This window comes from Gouania willdenowi, chromosome 7, assembly GCF_900634775.1.
Source record: "Gouania willdenowi chromosome 7, fGouWil2.1, whole genome shotgun sequence".
Lineage (NCBI taxonomy): Eukaryota > Metazoa > Chordata > Actinopteri > Blenniiformes > Gobiesocidae > Gouania > Gouania willdenowi.
Window position 1 is genome coordinate 12,771,074 of NC_041050.1, and position 20,279 is coordinate 12,791,352.

Here is a 20,279-nt window from a genome sequence, read left to right on the forward strand (position 1 = left end):
GTTCTCTTCACGGATGAATCCTGGTTTTCACTGTTCAGGGCAGATGGCAGACAATGCGTGTGGCGTTGTGTGCGTGAGCGGTTTGCTGATGTCAACGTTGTGGATAGAGTGGCTCATGGTGGTGGTGGGGTTATGGTATGGGCAAGCGTATGTTATGGACAACAAACACAGGTGCATTTTATTGATGCCATTTTGAATGCACAGAGATACCGTGACGAGATCCTGAGGCCCATTATTGTGCCATTCATGTGACCATCACTTCGTGTTGCAGCATGATAATGCACGGCCCCATGTTGCAAGGATCTGTACACAATTCCTGGAAGCTGAAAACATCCCAGTTCTTGAATGGCCAGCATACACACCGGACACGTCACCCATTGAGCATGTTTGGGATGCTCTGGATCGGCGTATACAACAGCGTGTTCCACTTTCTGCCAATATCCAGCAACTTTGCAAAGCCACTGAAGAGGAGTAGACGAACATTCCACAGGCCACAATCAACAACCTGATCAACTCAATGTGAAGAATCCCCCCCACCATAAAGCAAAACTGTACATTTCAGTGTGGCCTTTTATTGTGGCCAGCCTAAGGCACACCTATACAATAATCATGCTGTCTCCAACACCTGTGAGGTGGGATGAATTATCTCAGAAAGGAGAAGTGCTCACTAACACAGATTTAGATGAATTTGTGAACAATATTTGAGAGAATTAGTTATTTTGTGTATATAGAAAGTGTTGCCTTTATATTTTTGTTCAGTGTAATAGAATTGTCATTACTTTGTATCTTTAATCTGATGCTTTAGAAATAAGAAATCATTTCCAACGTACAATGGAAACCAGATGTTTACATACACGACATACAGATTTTTTTTCTCTCTCACTGTGTAACATGAAATCAGAATCAACTTTTCCTATTTTAGGTCAAGTAGGATTTTAAAAATTATTTCTATTTTCAAAATGTCAGAATTATAAGAGAGGGAATTTTTACACTTTTTTTTATTATTACTTTTTGCAAAATCAGAAGTCTTTTTGCATAGAGTGTAAATATCTGTCCAAGAATTATTATTTCAGCTTGTTCAGTGGAAAATGAAATACTAGTAGTAATTACTCCATATCAGCTTGCTGAAAAATATTCTTAAAAAATGGAGAAGATACACCCTTGAAGTAAGGACAGCACCAACATCTGCACGAATTTTCAATTCATTTGTTTTTGGTCTTGATTAACTGAAAATGGGCTTCACAGACTGATACATGGTGAATGACTCTGAGTTTAATTCCTGAACACAAAACAAAACTCAAGAGTTTCTTTCTTTATTTTCCATCACTTAATTTACTCAGGATTCCAAATGGTGCTCAGGTAAAGGAAAATAAGATACAATACATGTCAGCTGCTGTAAGAAAGTAGTTTATTAGTAGTTTATTTGCATTTTTATTTACAAAAAACACTTCGACAGTCAGTCATGATGTGAGGATATGACCCAAGTTGAGCAACAGATGGTGTTGGATGGAGACCTGTAGCTTGCTGCCTTTGTGCAAGGTAAGCAGATGTTGTGCACTGAGGCCAGATAGCAGCACAGCTCCGAGGCTCTTGGGGGTGAAGCTGAGCACAGGGATGGAGAAGCTGCATTCAGCCCCGTCTGCCTCTAGGACCCCCATGTTTACGACGGCAGGACCCCAACAGGGTCTCCAAGGCCATCTTCACAAACGCTTGAAAGTTATTGCTTCTCTCCCTTCGGCTGTCCTGCGAGGGGAGAAAAGACAGACAGATACCTTCACTGGGGACACAGCAATCCCAGCACAGCACTGCACATTTCCCAACCTTGTGCCACAGCACAGAGGGATTTAATGCAGTGATGGCTTAAACTGCCAAGGCCTAGAAACAGATGCAGCCAGATACACAGAGTCCTCTCAATGCTTACCTCCTTGCTTCTTGCTATCATCTCCTTTCGGTTCAGCTTTCTTCGGCTGCTCTTTAGGACTCTGAGGTTGCTGGGAATTCAAAGGAAACATTAATAAACAGTTGTTTCCAAAAGGAAATTAAAAAGTTTTTTTTTTTTAAATCTCATTATTCCTGTACCTTGGTAGCTGACTTCTTATCCGACTTATTACCTGAAAAGTTGTAATAATCGTTTTAAAAAAGAGAGAGAGAGAAAAAAAAAACAAGCATTAGAAAACGTCTACTGTACTCTGCAGGTTGAATATTTACAGCATTTTCAAGTCATAACGTTTTTAGAAATTTCAACAAAATGCTAAAAAAATGGTGACTATAAACAAAAGAACTTTACACAGTCTGGACACAAATGATAGTTGTACGAGACAAAGCGGCACTTACGACTTCATCTCAGAGATTGAGAGTTGTTTGTTTTCAGCCATTGGCCGAATATTGAATTAATTACCTTTATTCATCACATTAAAATACAAAATGCAGCCTACTTTACTTTTACTCACCTTTTGTTCCAGGCATTTTGGCTGCGTTCCAGAGGCGATGCTGTTATTTTAGAGAAGGCAGTGTTAAATGTGCCGTTCAACTCGCTCATTTATGGGCCGTGCTGGTGAATGGCTCTGTCACTGGGGCCCCTTCGAGAAAGAGCGGCTGGAACAAGCAAAGAGCCCCGTCAGCTGAGCAACGTGGCCCACAGCTCTGCAGGTCTTTGCTGAGCCAGGCGAAACCTCCGAGCTGACCTTGTAATACTTCCATTGTGAACCTGCTGGAGCTATGTGTGCATTTATTGTGCATGACATGAGAACGCTTCCATCATACAGTGTGACGAGTTTATTTAAACAACACGAATCACTACTCAGATGAATAGAAAACAAACAAACAAAACCTAAGAGTCTACTGTTGTTCCACACGACTACGACACTGTTTTGCTGCTCAGCATTGTCAGCACTGCTGGAGGAGAGATTTTTTGGCAGGGACCATGAAATAAGACACCCATATTTGCCACCATATGCATTCTTTATTGTGTCGACTTGTGAAATATTGCTGATATGAATCAAATGACTACTTTGCATCCCCAGAGGACCCCTGTGCAAACAATCAGGGAACCAATGGCAGAAGTAAAAAAAATGAGGGCAGAAGAGGAAAAAGTGAAGCCACCACCTCTGTCAAGGTCACACCATGTTAGACAATTTTACATTTATGTTACAAAGTTATATAAACATGGTATTGCTTTAATATATTTTTTCTTTTTTATTTATTTATTTTAAGCCAAAAAGAGCAAAAATAAAATATTTTCTAAATTAGGAATAATGGCGGATTATTGATAAATGCACAATAAAAAGATGAAAATCATTGGGTGGACACTAGGGATGTAACAATTCACTCAACTCTCGATACGATTCGATTCACGATACTGGGTTCACGATACGATTCTCTCACGATTTATGTTACAAAATGGGACTGTAGACAAATTTTTTTTTGGGAAAAAAACTAGAAAATACTGTACTATTTTCCTTTTATTTTTCATTGTCAAAAGAATTCCTTGATAAACTATTCAAAACAATGCAATTTAACTAAAAATAAATCTTGAATGAAATAAATAAAGGAATAATACAAATGAAAATGAAGCCTATTAATTTAAATTCTGGTTCTATAATAAACAATGCAAAACTGCATAATAGTTATTTTTCTTTTTAAAAGTGCAACTGAAAATGTATTTTGACAATTGGACTTTAAAAAAAAAAAAAACCGTGATTGCAATGATTTACGTCATATTTGTTTTGACCAGCAGAGGGCGCTGGTAATACAGTGGTCGGTTGGCATGCAGATATCTTGCTGTGAAGAAGAGAAGCTATGCTAGCAGACAGAGCTAATAGAAAAACGTGACTTTTACAGATATTCAAGTAATATTACAGATATTCTTTTGGTGCTAAAGGGGTAATGAATCATTTATTAACATATTTAAGAGTAGAAGGCGGCCAGAAAGAAAGTATAAGCAGACTCCGCCTGCCGCCTACACTTGTAGATAAAAAAAAGTACTGCGATTCAATTTTCAGAAATTCGATATAAACCGTGATACCTATGAATCGATTTTTAACTGCCTTACGATTAATCGTTACATCCCTAGTGGACACCATAATACATGTTTTCATCTATACTTCAGTGCTATAGTAGAAAACAAGTGGTGTGTAACAAGAAACAGATCTCAGACAAAAAGTCATGCCTAATAAGACTTTTTTGCATAGTATTTCGCTTTCTTAGAGTGACATGTTTATTTATGAAAGTGTCTATTTGTACAGTTGCCGTACGGACAACCCCTGGTGCTATTGGTACTGTTACCGAAGTATGCGTACGTAGCGTCTTAGGGTTCGGGTTAGGGTTAGGTTTAGGGTAGTCTTTGTCACGTCACCTAAACTGACCAATGACTGACCTATCACGTGACCTAAACTGGCCAAATGGGACGCTGCGTACGGATAGAATGGCGATATATTGATATGACCACCGTACGGATAGCCACTGCCTTTATTTATTGCATAGTAAGACTCCGCCAAGGAACAAATATTTTTAGCTGCAATTATTATTTTGTTTCTTTGTCTGTTCACTGGATCATGTCAAAAGTACTTAATGGGTTTTGACCAACTTTTAACCAAAGATTACCTTATGCCATGGAAGATTTCAGAGGTGTGAACAAGTCACTGCTCCTCAAATCTCAAGTAAAGCCTCAAGTCATGTCACTAAAGTTCCGGGTCAACTTTAATTTTCAAGTCTTAACAAGTCATGAGTACATAACAAACTGTAATCATACTGGAAAGTAGAACAAGGTCTATTTTTCCAAATCAATTATTGATCGCGGTATAATCTTTAAAATCCAAAGGATATCACTCTTGGAATCATTTTCTCTGTTACTGTATACACATCTCAGTCCAGTTTGATGTTTTCAGCTGCTTCCTGATTGGCTGTCAGTTTGTGTAAAGGTGGATGGCAGAGCGCCTTCCAGCAGGAGTTTGAGCAGACTTGCTGATCAGTAATAATTGTATTTTATAAAATATTTTGTCATGAAAAGGTAAGTCAAGTCATCCGGAGTCAACAGGCTCAAGTCTGAGTTAAGTCACGAGTCATTTGTGTTCAAGTCTAAGTCGAGTTGCAAGTGCTTTGTGATCTTGTCAAGTCGAGTCTAAAGTCATCAAATTTGTGACTCGAGTCCCAGTCATGAGACTGGTGGTGGAGAGGTCGTCTTCTGATCGGGAGGTTGGGGATTCAATCCCAGTCTATACCTGTCTATGCGTCGAAGTGTCCTTGGGCAAGACACTGAACCCAAGTTGCTCCCAGTGGTCGACTAGCTTGTGTGTGAATATGAGTGTGAATGAGTTGATATTGTAAAGTGATTTGAGACTATAGTTTTAGTGTAGGGATAATATATATATATATAAATATAAATCAAGTCGATTTACCATTTACCATTCTGGATCAGTTTGAAAATGCAAAAAACCTCTATCCCTTATCATTGGCGAAATTTCTAAATTTCATATCTCCATTCGTATTTGACCGATCTTCATCTCAGTTATGTGGGGTTGGTTCTTCAGTTACCCCAGTTTAGATCGGGATTGCACTTTTATGTCCAACTACCCATACATCTGGACCCGTGCTACTAATGTATCGTTATTAATGGTAATTAAATATACATTTCTTCCAAGTTTTTAAAGTGTGAATGATCATGGTACCGGTATCAGGATCAGTGATCCAGATATCCTTTGGCAGAGGATATTTGACGCTTAGCGGATCGAGGTTTGCGCTCTCTAAGTGCTCTTATTTATCCATCACACTATTGTTAATTTATCAATTTATCATTACGTATCACCAAGTTTCTTTGTTTATTAAAACTGCATTTGTGTGTGGGTCGGGACACACGCACACACACACACACACACACACACACACACACACACACACACACACACACACACACACAACTTGCTGTATTATTAATTATCGTTATTGGTTTTTTTTGTTAAACACTATATTGTTTCATTTACTGGTATAATGAGGTGCTCACTTATGATTGATTAATTGTAATTGGCAGGCCTAAATTACTAAATTACTCGCCTTGAATCTTTGAAAACGTACTAGTTTGACCCGTGTGCGCGCGCGTGCGCGTGTGTTGCTAGGCTGTGAGCTGTGAGGGGGCGGGGTCGCGTGCTATCGTCATGTGACCTGCCTGTGAAGCAGCAGCGATGGAATAATGCTAAGGAAGGTGAGCCGTCTCACTCCATTTACCTCCTGTTTTTCAAAATATATCACAATAACATCCACTATTTAGACTGTATATAACAATTGGCAAATGTTTGGCGTTACTGAATCTGAATAAAAACACAAAACAAGTTGTTTCGGAGGGTAAACGCTGATGATGTTGTGGCTAATAGCATGCTATGTTAGCTCTGGAATGAAAACTCGTTTGTTTAGGATGTTTTAGATAATGATGCAGTTCGGATCATTGATGTTTTTCACTATGTTTTCAATATGTGTGTTCATATATTTGTTTCTAAACAAATGTCAAAACGTAAGTGGTACTTGGAACAAGGTTTTTCCTCAGTAGTGTGCAATGTGCATAAGCATCCCTTAGAATGTATTACTGAGGATGGGTCACTCACAGGGCTTTAAACCACCCCTGATTCAGACAGATTATTGCCTATTTTGCTTATCTTAAACACACTAAATGTTGTATTTTGTCTTTGACCTCTAAGAAAATTTTACAACAGGCCATAAAACTGTTTTAATGGGTGTTGTCATGGATACAGGAAGTGAAATAAAAGAAAAAGGGTTTTTAGTAGTTTTTCAAGAATCCTCTCACAGTTAAAAATTCCAAGAAATTAACGGTTATTAAATTTTCCATGGTTAATAATGGAAACAATGAATTTACAAAATTAAATGTTGGCCCTAAACATGGGTGTTAATATAGTATTAAAGTTGGTAAAATATTTTATCATCATGTTGACTTAAATAACCAGATTTCATACAATACTTGAGAATATATTCAATCACATGCACATGGCACACTGCTTATTGCAGAGGTGTTGAGGCCACGCCTCTGGCATATATAACCTAACCCTATTTTTAAAAAAGATAATATTTGACTCAATGTTGATGTTTTTGTTGTGTAATAGTTTAATGCAAACACTGCACTGTTTGTGGTTGAAGAGCAGTTATTGGTTTCAGTGTCGTTGACATTTTTGTTATAAATATGAGTTGAAATCACATTTTTTTCCTTTTAACATTGTATTCTTTCTGGAAATAAAAACAAAACAAGATGCTTACAAAACTTGAATAATTGTAAAGTTCTACTTACAAATACACCTGATGAAATGATGTGCTTTTTAATGCTATTATTTTGCTTAGTATGCTAATATTTGTTTGGATGATACAGTTATTTAAAATTACTCCCAATTCCCACTTAATAATAAATAATAATATTAATAATTCCCATGAAAGTTTCTATTTTTAAATATTCCCAAGAGTTTCGAGTTTAAGCTCCAGGGGAAGTTTAGTGAAAATGTCCTCCTCCCTTTGCAACCCTAGTTCAAAGTAATCTAGCTGGATCTCATCTCTCTCTGCTGAGGATTTAATGTGGATCTGACTTTCATCTCAAAGTAACATAACTTGTGTGGCCGGTTAACAGACGTTTTTAACTTCTCTCTAGGAGTGAATGTGTGTCGTGCAGAAGTGTTGGTCCATCCATTTATGTTCGCCCACCTTGTGCTGTTAGTTAGTCTGGTTACTGCTTACTTGTGATAGACCGATACATCGGCCGGCCAATATTATCGGCCAATTTTGGCATTTTTTACATGTATCGGCATTGGCCGATGCGGGCTGCTGCATTCGCCGATCCGCATTATTTACAAAGAGCAGAAATATTTTTTACTTACTCTTGTTCTACATCACCTGTTTTTAATATTTGTTAAATATTTTTTACTTGTCGTTCTACCTCTGAGACTAGTACCATTTGTTATCGTCATTGTGTAATTTTTGTGATATAAATTGAGGGAGCAAAAGTAGCATTGGCTCCAAATATCGGCTCAAATCGTATTGGCATCGGCCCTAAAAATTCCATATCAGTCGATCCCTACTACTTACTCTGTCTTGGATAGAGAGTAAACATTAAAGTGTAATTGTCTCAAAGTAATTACAAATATAGGTTGACATTTAGTTTAACCAAATGCTTTACAGCCTGTTCATATTTGGCTTGATGTGACAGGAACCTGCCCTGGCAGTCAGTTTCAGCAGTGCTTGTGGAATGGCAGCAGTTTGGCAGCAGGTTTTGGCCGTGGACGCAAGGTATGCATTTAAATAATTCTGAGTATGTGATTTTGTGCGATTCATTTTTTTTTGAGTTCTCAATGCATGTTGTCGCTCTCCTTTTCTGTCCCAGGTACAATGCTTACCGCACGCCTACGTTCCCACAGTTCCGAACTCAGTACATCCGCCGACGCAGCCAGCTGCTCAGGGAGAACGCCAAGTGTGGCTTTGAGCCTGGGCTGCGCAGGCAGTACTTGAGGGTGCGCAGCCAGCTGCTGGCCCTGCGCTACGGGCCCCTGTCTGAGCAGAGCAGCTTCAGGGCCAGTAGTGTGCGCAGCTCCCGCACCACACTGGACCGCATGGAGGTCAGACAAAACAGAACAGAAAGAACAGAAGGGAGTAGAGAAGAAGGTGGAGGTTTTCTGCTAATTAGGAAAGAAAAAGATGATTATTATCTTGGAGCTGAAAAGAGAAAAGGGATATAAAGTATGCAAGCCATTTGGAAGGCTTGATACTGGCTGATCTTTTAGTGAACAGTCAAACAACATTTTGGTTGCGTGATCATCGTAGGGCTGAGCAGCTTGGTTGAAAAGGCTGGAATCTTACACACCGTCATGGATGAAAGTATTGGCACACATGGAATTTTTGCAGAAAATATATAACTTCTAAAATTACTAATGTTTTTGGTCTGCACATGTTTATTTTTTTTATGTGTTTTTCAAAAACACGAAAAAGCAGAAGAGAAAGGCAACATTTACATTATTTTACACAAAATTTAAAAAATTGGACCTGACAAAAACGTTTAAAACTGTGGATGAATAATTTTGTTTCAAGCATGTGACGCTCGTATGTTCATATTTTTCCACTATTTAGTTTTTTAAGTCCTCAGACAGTTTTTGGCACCTCTTTGTTTACTCCATGCTTGGTGTGACACACAGACACACAACAGAGTCAACTTTTATACATTGTAACTGGCTATTGCCAGCGGCGCCTGTCACTTGCCCCAGGCGAGTTAAAACGAGCATCACATCCTTGAAATAAAATGATTCATCCACAGTTGACTCCAAAAAGGAAATTTTTCTCAAGTCCTTTTTTTAAATTTTGTGTAAAATTATTAAAATGGACATTTTTTTTCTTCTGCTTTTTTGTGTTTTTTCAATGCACATAAAGGAAATAAGCACGTGTATACCAAAAACATTTGTAATTGCAACTATTTCTGGGAGAAATGGTGTATTTTTGGGGAAAATTTCAGGGGTGCCAATACTTGACTCTATCTAAATAATATAAATGCATGTCAGTTCTTTACATTCACTTGTACTCAGTCCTTTTGGATGATGTTTCCAGAACTTTTCTGTTAATCCCCACTATTGCAGGACTTTGAGGAGGACCCTCGCACCCAGGGGGCTCGTGGTCACCGTCGTTCTGTCAGCAGAGGCTCCTACCAGCTGCAAGCCCAGATGAACAGAGCTGTGTATGACGAGAGGTACCAAACACAGTTGTTGTTGTCTTTTTGCTTTTAAATTCCATCCATACACCATTACATCATCACATTGTTCCTTCATCACATACCCATAAGTTAACACACTTTTTATTCTTACCACATTAATGATCAAATAATGTTTAAAGCAAAAAATCATCTACTAGCAGCAAATATTCAAAACATGCAACATACTTAATTTCAAAATACCACATTTTTGTACAACCAGGGAAGGTTTTTGTATTTTTGTTTGGGGGGTTAGAATATGGAAGAGTCTGGATAGGGAACACAGGAATTGTCCATGTATGAAACAATTTCAAAATAGATATAAAGAAATGATTTTCAAAGCATAATCCTTAGCAGGGAATTTCTATTTCTTTATTTATGGTGCTGTTTATTTGTCCGCTATATTTGTAAAATTGTATTTTGGTATATGCTGACTGTGAATTTGTGATTTTTAAAATAATTTTTAAGACATTGTAAGGTGGAATTAAGAGTATGTTGTTAATTATTATAATGAAAAGCTAGTTAATTAATAAATAAAAGGGATTCATGGATAGGGGGTGGAACTAAATCAGATGTACTTCTTCCCACTCCTTTTCGAATAGGCAGTGGCTTATCGTACGGTTGCCGTATCATTATTCCGACATTCTATCCGTACGCAGCGCCCCTCATTGGCTAGTGTAGATCATGGGATTGGTCAGTCATTGGCTAGTTTAGGTCACGTGACTAAGACTAAACCTAACGCTAGCCCTAAATAATGTTGCGATATTGGGTTATAACCTAACCCTAAACCTAAGATGCTACGTACGTATACTTTGGTAAACGTACCAGTAGCACCGGGGATTGTCCGTACGGCAACCATACGAATTGACACTTTCTTTTGAAAATGTCAATTGAATTGTGAAACTGTGTGAAGAATACATTTGTTTTTTTTTGTTTCTTATGATATTCTGTTCATCAATCAATTCTTCTCTTTATCCTTCTATCCCATTACGTTTTTTGGTCTGTTGGCAGAATTCGAAAGTACTTATTAGGGTGTTTTACCAAATTGTAATCAGATATAGACCTTATGCCATGGAAGATTTCATTAAATATTTATTTTATATATTTTATGCAATTTTTATTTTTTGACTGCAGGCCTCCGGGCAGTTTGGTGCCCACCTCAGTGGCAGAGGCGAGCCGTGCCATGGCTGGAGATACAACCCTCAGTGAAAACTATGCTTTTGCAGGCATGCACCACATTTTTGACCAACATGTAGACTCTGCTGGTAAGTGACTAAGCACTTCTAAAAAATCGAGTTGTTCCAAACACCAGAGATCATTAGACTTTTTCTTTTTCTTCAAGTTCCTCGCTTGCAGTTTGCCAACGATGATAAGCACCTTCTCGCTTGCTGCTCGCTGGACGGAACCCTGTCCATCATGACGTTGTCTCCGGCTCCTCCCAAGGTGAAAGTGACCCTGAAAGGTCACGGGGGTCCCGTCACAGACTTTGCCTGGTCTCTTAGTAACGACATCATCGTGTCAACATCGCTCGATGGGATGTTACGGATCTGGAACACCGAGGACGGACGGTGCATACGAGAAGTCCGAGATCCTGAATCCAGCGAGCTGCTCTGCTGCACGTTCCAGCCAATGAACAATAACCTCACTGTGGTGAGTCCATATGCAACACTTTAAAGGTCCCATATGATGCTATTTTTCACCCTTTTTTCATTTGTTCTAAGAACCCCAAAAACATAGTATTTGAGGTTTATTTTCCCAAACTCGCCTGTTTTACAGAGTTTTAGCCTCTGAAAAGTCACTTTCTGAGTAACTTTAAAAACAGGCTGATTTGGGGCCTACTTATGCATATTCATGAGTGGGCGTGTCTATAGACGGAACACTGACTTCCCTGCATGTTTCGCTCTTTTACGAGGGGGATCAGTAATCACAAAAGCTAAATTATTTTTGCTATCCACACACAGTTGTGATTGTTTTCTGCCAAAAAACTGCACATTACAATGAAACACATGGCTTTTTAAGCTGCTATTGAGTGTGAGTCCGTCTCCCCTCCCCGCACGGTGACGTAGGCCCAGAGGACTGCCCGCCCTCCTCCAACCCAGTTGACATGATAGCGACAACACGTATCAACAGCGGCAGTAGCAGAAACAACAACAGCCTTCTCGCAGCAGTGATAGACTGTGGAACCAACGATTGAGGGAATCAATGGAAAAAAACACTTTGGGCATGTGTATGAAGCCCAAATAGCACTTTTATAATGTTTAATGCACAGTAAAGTCGATTTAGTGTAACATGGGCCCTTTAACCCTGAAATCATGCTGTTTTACCTTTATTCTACATCATATTAGTTAGTTTAGTTGCCTTATTTTCTACTCCTAATGTTTATTCTTCACTTATCAAAGTCGTTGGACCATGATCGCAGAAAACGGATGGGAAAAAAGGAGTTCACTTTCTACAATGGCAGTGGTGTTATAAGATGTTTTTTCTTTTTCTGTCTTTTTTTTAATTTTTTTTAAACAATGCAGAAATTGTAATATGACACTAGGTACATCCTCACATGCGAGTTTTGAGACAATGGTATCAAGCAGCAATATTCTCTTAAATGTATCTTGTATTTTCTCTTGTTTTCTTCTTTAGAGAAAAAAAAAAGAGAAATTCAGGATGCATTAAACGTTCTTAACTTCCAAATGTGTTCTTACACATATACGCTGAATGTTGAATCCCACTTAATTGTGCACAGCTGATTAGTAGGAATGTAATGTAATGAAATAAAAAAACGGTGAGATAAAATTCAAAGGTACACAAAATAAAGTAAAGTAAAACAAAGTTTCAAGAAATTGAAGCTGCTTAGCCGCTGCAGGGTTTACAAGATAAACAACAACGTGTAGATCCTAGGTTCTCAAAGTGGGGTACGCAAATTGTTATAGGGTGTATGATTCTGATTCTGAATAAAAGTAAAAAAATTGGAATATAAATAAATTTAAAATAAACTTACAGTCAGGAGCCTCCATGCATTGCCACAAATGATGCATTGGCCTTTAGTGGTGACAGAGAAACAATCTCATCAGAAAAGAGCAAATATGATGAGAGCTACATTGCTTTGCGCTAGCCAAAAGTGCTATCAAGACTTTGATGTCCTGCTACCACGTACCTGTGTGAAAGTGGATTTTTAGCTTTGTCAAACACGAAAACAAAATGCAGAACAAGACTTTGCGTGGAGAACGATTTAAGACTCAGATTTTCTCACATTGCTGACTTATGTGCATCCTTTTAACCTCACTCTTCTCATTAAAGTTGTTGTGAGTTGTATTACACAGTTTTAAGGTGAGGAAAAATAGAGTTTTTTTGTCATGGAAAATGCCACTAGGTTTAGGGCTGGACCTATATATGGACCATCATATTTTTTTTTCAAAAGGGCGATATACTATATTAATCTAGATCATTTTAATTCAAATTAAGTCTGTCCAGAAAGTCAATTTAGGGTTAAATTTGCTGATGCTAAATGCTACACAGGCACATTTATTAACAAATAGCTGCACAAAATGTGCCACTTTTGGGTTTTTTCCTATAAAGGACAGCACTTGTGAGTGAGTTCTGTAGTGTGGCTTGTTTAGGGTAAGGTCTGGGTTAGGAATCAATCAATCTGTGCTTTTCATGCTGTTCTGAGAAGTATTGAAAGCAGCAACTCCTTAAACAAGTGTTTTAAAACAAAATAAGCTATAAAAATATATATATATCGATATAGGCAATTTTCTATATCGCCAAAACAGAAAACATGATATATCTTGAATCTCTATATATTGCCCAGCCTTCACTAGGCTAGTTAAATGTTTTATTGTGTAATATTATTATTATGGTATATTATTCCTCAATAGGATAGGAAAAATTCAGGGACAAATTTCACTGTATGGCTACATTGTATCTGACATAGACATATTAAGTGTGCAGGAGTAGGGGTACATGGCCTGAGGTTAAATGTCTGAAGGGGTACGGGACTGTGAAAAGTTAGGGGAACCACTGGTGTAGATAGTGGATTCTCTGTCGACTCATAGCCAGCGAGCAAACATTTATATTTTCAGTAGCTGAATTTTTGTTGCATCACTACTATCTATTGAAGCATGACATGCGAACGCTGATTGGCTAAAATCTCCAAAATGGCAACGCCCACATATAAAGGAACATTATGTGTGTTTGAAGGCTAACAACTGATGTAAATTATTCCAAAAAAAAAATTCTAACACAAATTAGTAACAAGGCTTTATTATTCAGCTTTAGACTGATAAGTACATTCATGTGAGGTATTATGTATAGCTTTAAACATCCAAAAACATCTCCAACGGATCTAATCATCAAACACTATTTTCCATTGTTGTTGAAGTGAACAAACGTTCCCTGCAGAGGTAATTGTACAGCTGTCGTCTTTTATCCTCCAATAAATAACCAAATCGATGTTTAGACGCTGCTGACATTTGTTCCTTTTTTTCCAACATTGATGTCAGGCTGTGCAAACAAAACAATAGCGGTCATCGTTTTGAATAATTGAACTCTAATCGTGCTTGCCTTGGACTAATGAGCAGAACAATCGAAGGAAGAGTCTTGCTTAACCTTTTCTTTTTTGCAGTGACGTCTCAAAAGAAAGTAGACATCAGATAATAAATAAGAACAATTTGCAACACTCGTGTCTGTTTGAATCAAACCTGATCCTAACATAGACTTGCTTTCTTTCTCCCAAATGACGACAGCAGCCATGTTACATATTACAGCCACCGTGACTTTCTGTCATCCTTTCAGCGTCGTCTGGTGCAGATAATAACCTCGTCACCCCTGCCTGTCTGTTCCAGGTGGGAAACAGCAAGCACCACCTGCAGGTGGTGAACATCTCCACTGGGAAGAAGGTGAAGGGGGGTTCCAGTAAGCTGACAGGCCGCGTGCTGTCGCTCTCCTTTGATGCTCCGGGGAGGATTCTGTGGGCTGGGGATGACAGGGGGAGCATCTTCTCCTTCCTCTTTGATATGGCTACAGGTGTGCACACAGCATTTCTATTTAGAGCGGGGGGTCTCAACCTTGGCGCGACACACTGGGAGTCTAGGAATATTTTCTGAACAATTTGTGCCAATTTTTGCTTATTTTTACCCTTTTTCTTCAACTACACCAAACTTGCCATTGTTTAATCTACTTTCATCACTTTTTCTTGCCATTTTTTTTAGCACCTTTTAATATATTTTTGCTATCCTGGAACAAATCTCAGCCCCTGAGATCTAGCTGTAACACATTCTAGCTGTAACACATTTCCATCTGGATTTCCAGGTTCACATTTTTTTTTTCTATTTTCAATTCATTTTTGGCACTTATGAACCTTTTCTACCACTTTTCCCACCTAATGTTGCATATGTTGACCCATTATTGTCACTTTTAACCTCTTTTCACTATAATTCATGCTTATTTTTGCCAATTTAACCAAATTTACGATTTGTCCATTATTTGCCAGTTTAAACGAATTGTTCCAATCTTGACACTCTGAACCTTTTTTTTTTTACTAATTTTTCTGTCTGTTTTTGACCACTCTAACTTTTAACCAATTTCTGTGGATTTTTAAAATACTGTTTCACCACCTTTTCCACCATTTTTGGTGACTTTTAGCCCATTTTATTTCTGATTAAAACAATGATTTACATCTTTAAGATGACTATATACTGTGGCACAGATAATAATAAACATCCTGGATAACAGTGGATATTATTCAGATAAATAAATGTGGTTATCACAGATTCATAGAACAATGGACCATCATTTTGCTGACTTTATAGATGGGCCCCAAAAAGCTCTCCCCTTTATTCCCCCCTTATATGACCCTGTCTCCACTGTTCTTCAATGTTCATGTCTGTGTTCAACCACCTTCAGGTACAGTGGGGGTCCCCGGTCTCTGGCACCTTTATTTTGGCGGGTCACGAGCTGAAAAGGTTGAGAACCACTGATTTAGAGGATGGTCATAGTGCTATAACCATATCACAGTATATACGTTATCATTAGACACGTATCAGTGTCTACAAGTTATTTTACTGTTAATTAAAACCTTATCTCTACACACACACACCTACCTTCCCCTTTACTCACAGGGAAGCTAACCAAAGCCAAGCGCCTGGTGGTGAGCGAAGGCAGCTCCATCTGCAGCATCTCAGCTCGTTCCTGGATTAGCCGAGAGGCCAGAGACCCCTCTCTGCTGGTCAACGCCTGTGTTAACAAGCTGCTGCTGTACAGGTCAGTCACCGGGGGCACGTCACACTCTATTTATAGGCAATTGGTCTCCTCTGTGTGCTCACGACTTCTTTCTAATTAGACATCATGACAATGTGTGTCATACTGTTCTGTATATTATACCAGTTTAGCTACATTAAATTATGCTTATTCATGCTACTGTGAGGTAATGTATATAAAACGGCTTGTATACAGCCTTTAATCTTACCATGATAGTTTGACAGAGTGAGGATATTGAATACACTCCCTCCAGGATTTCGTAGCCAATTAGTGTGATAGTTGCAACCCAAAACGCCTGATTTGGCAAAAGCTTTTTCAAAGAATTGCAGCAAAAGTTGCAATATTTTAAGGCTTTATTGTTTTCCATGTCTTTGCATAAATGGGTCAATTTGATAAACAAAAAATAATTGCCTTTGAATTATTTCACATTATGATAATACATTAAACAGCTCAGATTCACAACCATTTTACAAGATGAGGATCATTTCTATCACATTTTAAATATTTTCAGTGCTGAGAATAATAAACGTATAAGTGCTTGTTAAAGTTTTAATATTAAATAAATATTAAAACGTTTTCTGTTAGATTCTCCTCAATGCATGATTGCCACTCTTTGAAAGGGGATTTATTACTGCAGTGCAGGTAAAAAAAAAAAATACAGACTGCCTATTTTATAAATACTGTATGTGATAAAAACCAAAACTGGTTATTAGCTGCCAAAAACAGATCAGTTTACATGTTTAAGATTATCGGGTTCTTAACTCTCCTCCCATAATTACTGTACCTACATGTCCACTAATAGAGAAAATAAAATCATCATCATACTCGTTAACTCTCTTGCACACACATGCACGCTACACAGGAAGGTATCAGCAATACAGTAGATCTGAATTCAGCTGCTTGAGTCATGGTCACTTGTGCCTGTAATAGTTGTTTGTGCTGTTCTCTGATGTATGTTTTCATGTAAAGAAGTGTCTGTCAAGAGATTACTTTTGTTTGTTTCACCACAATATTGCATGCAGTGCAAAACAATTTACCTCTACTTTTTTACAACACATCAGAACACTGACTTTCTGGATGTTTAGCTGTAATATTTGTTGGTAAATGAGAGCGTTTTGACAACTAAGAAGCAGGTTTGTAGACGTACATGATGACGTACCAGCACAAAAGGATCTGGGCTTTGTCAGATTGGTCAAAATAGTGGATATGTTGCAGTGATTTGACATAATGGCAGAGCCGTGCAGAATTCGAGGGGATTGGCTGATTTTGCATTAATAATAATAATTCATTTTATTGAAAAGCGCCTTCAGGCCACCCAAGGACACTTTATAATAAAAACAGAATAATGAAAAGAGTATAATACATAGTATAATACAAAGAAGAGAAAAGAAAAGCAATGTAGGTGAAGTTAGGGATAAGAATTTACAGAGCGTGGGCTGATTTAAAGAGATGGTAAGGTGTTGATGTTTCTTATGTCCGGGGGGGAGGGAGTTCTGAAAGACTGAAAGCTCTGGTCCCCATGGTACTGAGGCAGGCAGTGGGTACAGTGAGGTGGATGGAGGATGAAGACCTAAGGGAACGAGAGGGAATGACGATATGAAAGAGGTCAGACAGGTAGGGGAGATTTGATGGGGAGCCAGTGGAGCTGCTGAAGGACAGGGGAGATGTGGTCAGAGGAGGGGGTTCCGGTGATGATACGGGCTGAAGAGTTCTGGACCAGTTGGAGTTTATGGAGGGTATGGTGAGGGACACCGAAAAGGAGTGATTTGCAAAAATCAATCCGGGAAGTGACAAGGCTGTGAACAAGGATCGGAGTGGAGTGAGAGAGGGACGGAGACGGTTTATGTTGCGTAGGTGGAAGTATGCAGACCGAGTTATGTTATTGATGTGAGAGTGAAATGATAAAGAGCTGTCGGAGATGACACCCAGACTCTTGGGAGAGGGGGACACGGTGGAGCTGCCAATGGTGAGGGAGAGTTAGTTAGTTTTGGAAAGGATTGATTTGGTGCCAATAAGGAGGAGTTCTGTCTTATTGGAAATAAGTTGGAGGAAGTTGGAGTTTAACCAGTTTTTACTTTCAGAAAGGCAGTGAGTAAGGGAGGAGGGGGGAAGAGTGGAGTCAGGTTTACTGGACAGATAGAGCTGGGTGTCATCTGCAAAGCAGTGAAAATGAATGCCGAATTTTCTGTAGATATTGCCGAGTGGAAGGAGATGGATGATAAAGAGAAGGGGTCCCAGGACAGAGCCCTGGGGAACACCAGAAGTGACGAGGGAGGGCTGGGAAGTGAAGGTTTTGAGTTGGATGAACTGAGCATTACTAGTTGCGATTGCAAAATTGCGAATTTCTGGAGGGACTGGTATATAGTGTTGCAGCAGGTTTGTTATTAATCTGTCAGTGTCTCTTTACTGTATATCACACATGGTTTTCACACAAAAATAATAGCTACTGGCTTTTTGCGACACAAGGAAGTTGAATATGAAATAGAGCCACTTAACAGACAAGAGGTGTAACTTGTTATGTGCAGAAAGTGAGGCTAAAGTGTCTTCTGTGTTTTTTTTTTGTAAAGTCTGTTTAAAAACATGGACATTCATTCTTACTGGTGGTACACAAAGCGACATCTCTAACCCTGCTTTCACCTTGACAGAGTGGTAGATAACGAAGGGACTCTTCAGCTGAAGAGAAGCTTCCCCATCCAGCACGGATCCCAGCACGTCCATAGCATCTTCTGCCCCCTGATGTCTTTCAGACAGGGGGCTTGTGTGGGTAAGAACTGAGAGCACAGTTGGTTTCATATTGTATTCCATAGTGGGAAAACATGACAAGCTGTTTGAATTTCAAAAAACATTATTAAAAATAAACATTCTCGGACCAGTATAACAATTAACATTTGCACAAGCACTGACATGACTAGACCTCAGAGCTTGTCCTTGATTGGCTTTTGGTGTGCAATGGAATCAACAGTTCAGTTTTTTTCCCGTAAGACTTGACTGTGTTTTAATTATCAGGTTTCTGTCTTCAATTAACAGACGTGTCATTTCCATAACAAACACATTTTCGATGCACACTTTTTTTTCTCGCTGACTTAAGAAGTGTGACAAAAACACATTGAAAGGGTACCTGCGGTGAACTCTAGTCGCAAACTATATCAAAACATCATATATAATACTAATAGTAGGTTTATTCCTTGTTAAGCAGCCATTATACTTTGGCTCCTACTTTTGTTGGATTTCGAGGAATAACATCATTAGGAAACAACATTTTAGATGTTTTAGTTTGTGTTTTTTTCTTTATTTGACTTACATTAAAAGCATAAAGCATGAAGTGGAACAGGCACCCCATGACATGAACATCAGACTCGTTTCTCTCTCTGTTTTTTATATTTGTTTGTGTGAAGTAATGGTGATATTCTGCATTTTTTAAATTGCTTTACTGCATGTTTGGTTATGAGAGTTGATGTTAATGTGTGTGCACAGACTGCTACATCCTTTTGTCTGTTTTTTTTAATGTGTATAATTGTTTTTTTTCTATTCTAGTGACAGGCAGCGAGGATACTTGCGTCTACTTCTTCGATGTGGAGCGTAACACTAAAGCCATCGTAAACAAGCTGCAGGGTCACGGGGGTCCCGTCCTGGACGTCAGCTTCAACTGTGATGAGAGCATGCTGGCCTCCGCCGACTCCACTGGTATGGTCATCATCTGGAGGCGGGAGCAGAAGTGACCCCGCCAACCATCAAACACACTCAGTCGTTGCATCGCAAAGAGTTCAAGGCTCCGGTGTTTAATGTAGTGATGCACAGGATGCTGAGATGTGTGGGAGCTGGGGCTGTAGAAGGTGCACCCGTGCATGCATGAGCTTTTACTGCTGCAGGATTCTTCTTGGGTTTACCACGGAATGAATGAGCGTTACTCCCATGCATGTGTCGTGGCTTACCTTCAACCTGTGTGGACGTGACTGAAATTCATGTTGAGGATGCTTCATAATCTTTCAGAAAAAGCCGAGCACTTTGTATCACACTGACATTCCCCTCTGGCAAAGATCTAGCTCACTATTTATGTAACTGTTATTCAACCAGTGTAATCAAGTGTAGTAACACAGTCGTGTTTGCTTTCAGTTGCCTGTTTGAGTCTTAGACTGTGAGCCTGAATCTGATGTTGAAAATGTCAGGAAGCGTATCAAAACAAAAGATAACCTAGTTAGTTTTAAGATGTGTGCGTTTGTTTGCTCCTGAATGTGTTTCATTCACGCTGGGTGTAATTTTATTTTTATTTATTGAACACTAACATAAATAAACTGCTGTTCTCACCACT

At 38.9% G+C, this 20,279-nt stretch overlaps 1 protein-coding gene and 1 long non-coding RNA gene across 2 annotated transcripts; one reads left to right on the forward strand and one right to left on the reverse strand.

Moving 5' to 3' along the window:
- Positions 1 to 1,391: 1,391 nt before the first annotated feature.
- Positions 1,392 to 2,577, reverse strand: LOC114467579 (uncharacterized). Its single transcript, XR_003674526.1, has 4 exons — positions 2,451 to 2,577; positions 2,080 to 2,111; positions 1,922 to 1,991; positions 1,392 to 1,743 (listed from the first exon to the last, which is right to left on the reverse strand). It is a non-coding gene; the product is annotated as an uncharacterized LOC114467579 (long non-coding RNA).
- Positions 2,578 to 6,132: 3,555 nt separating this feature from the next.
- Positions 6,133 to 20,277, forward strand: wdr13 (WD repeat domain 13). The gene is made up of 10 exons (XM_028452853.1): positions 6,133 to 6,196; positions 8,195 to 8,274; positions 8,369 to 8,600; positions 9,609 to 9,718; positions 10,853 to 10,983; positions 11,061 to 11,368; positions 14,557 to 14,737; positions 15,832 to 15,973; positions 18,616 to 18,734; positions 19,505 to 20,277. The coding sequence occupies exons 1-10, from the start codon at positions 6,185 to 6,187 to the stop codon at positions 19,687 to 19,689; spliced, it is 1,500 nt and encodes a 499-aa protein (XP_028308654.1). The 5' UTR covers positions 6,133 to 6,184; the 3' UTR covers positions 19,690 to 20,277.
- The last annotated feature ends 2 nt before the right edge of the window (positions 20,278 to 20,279 follow it).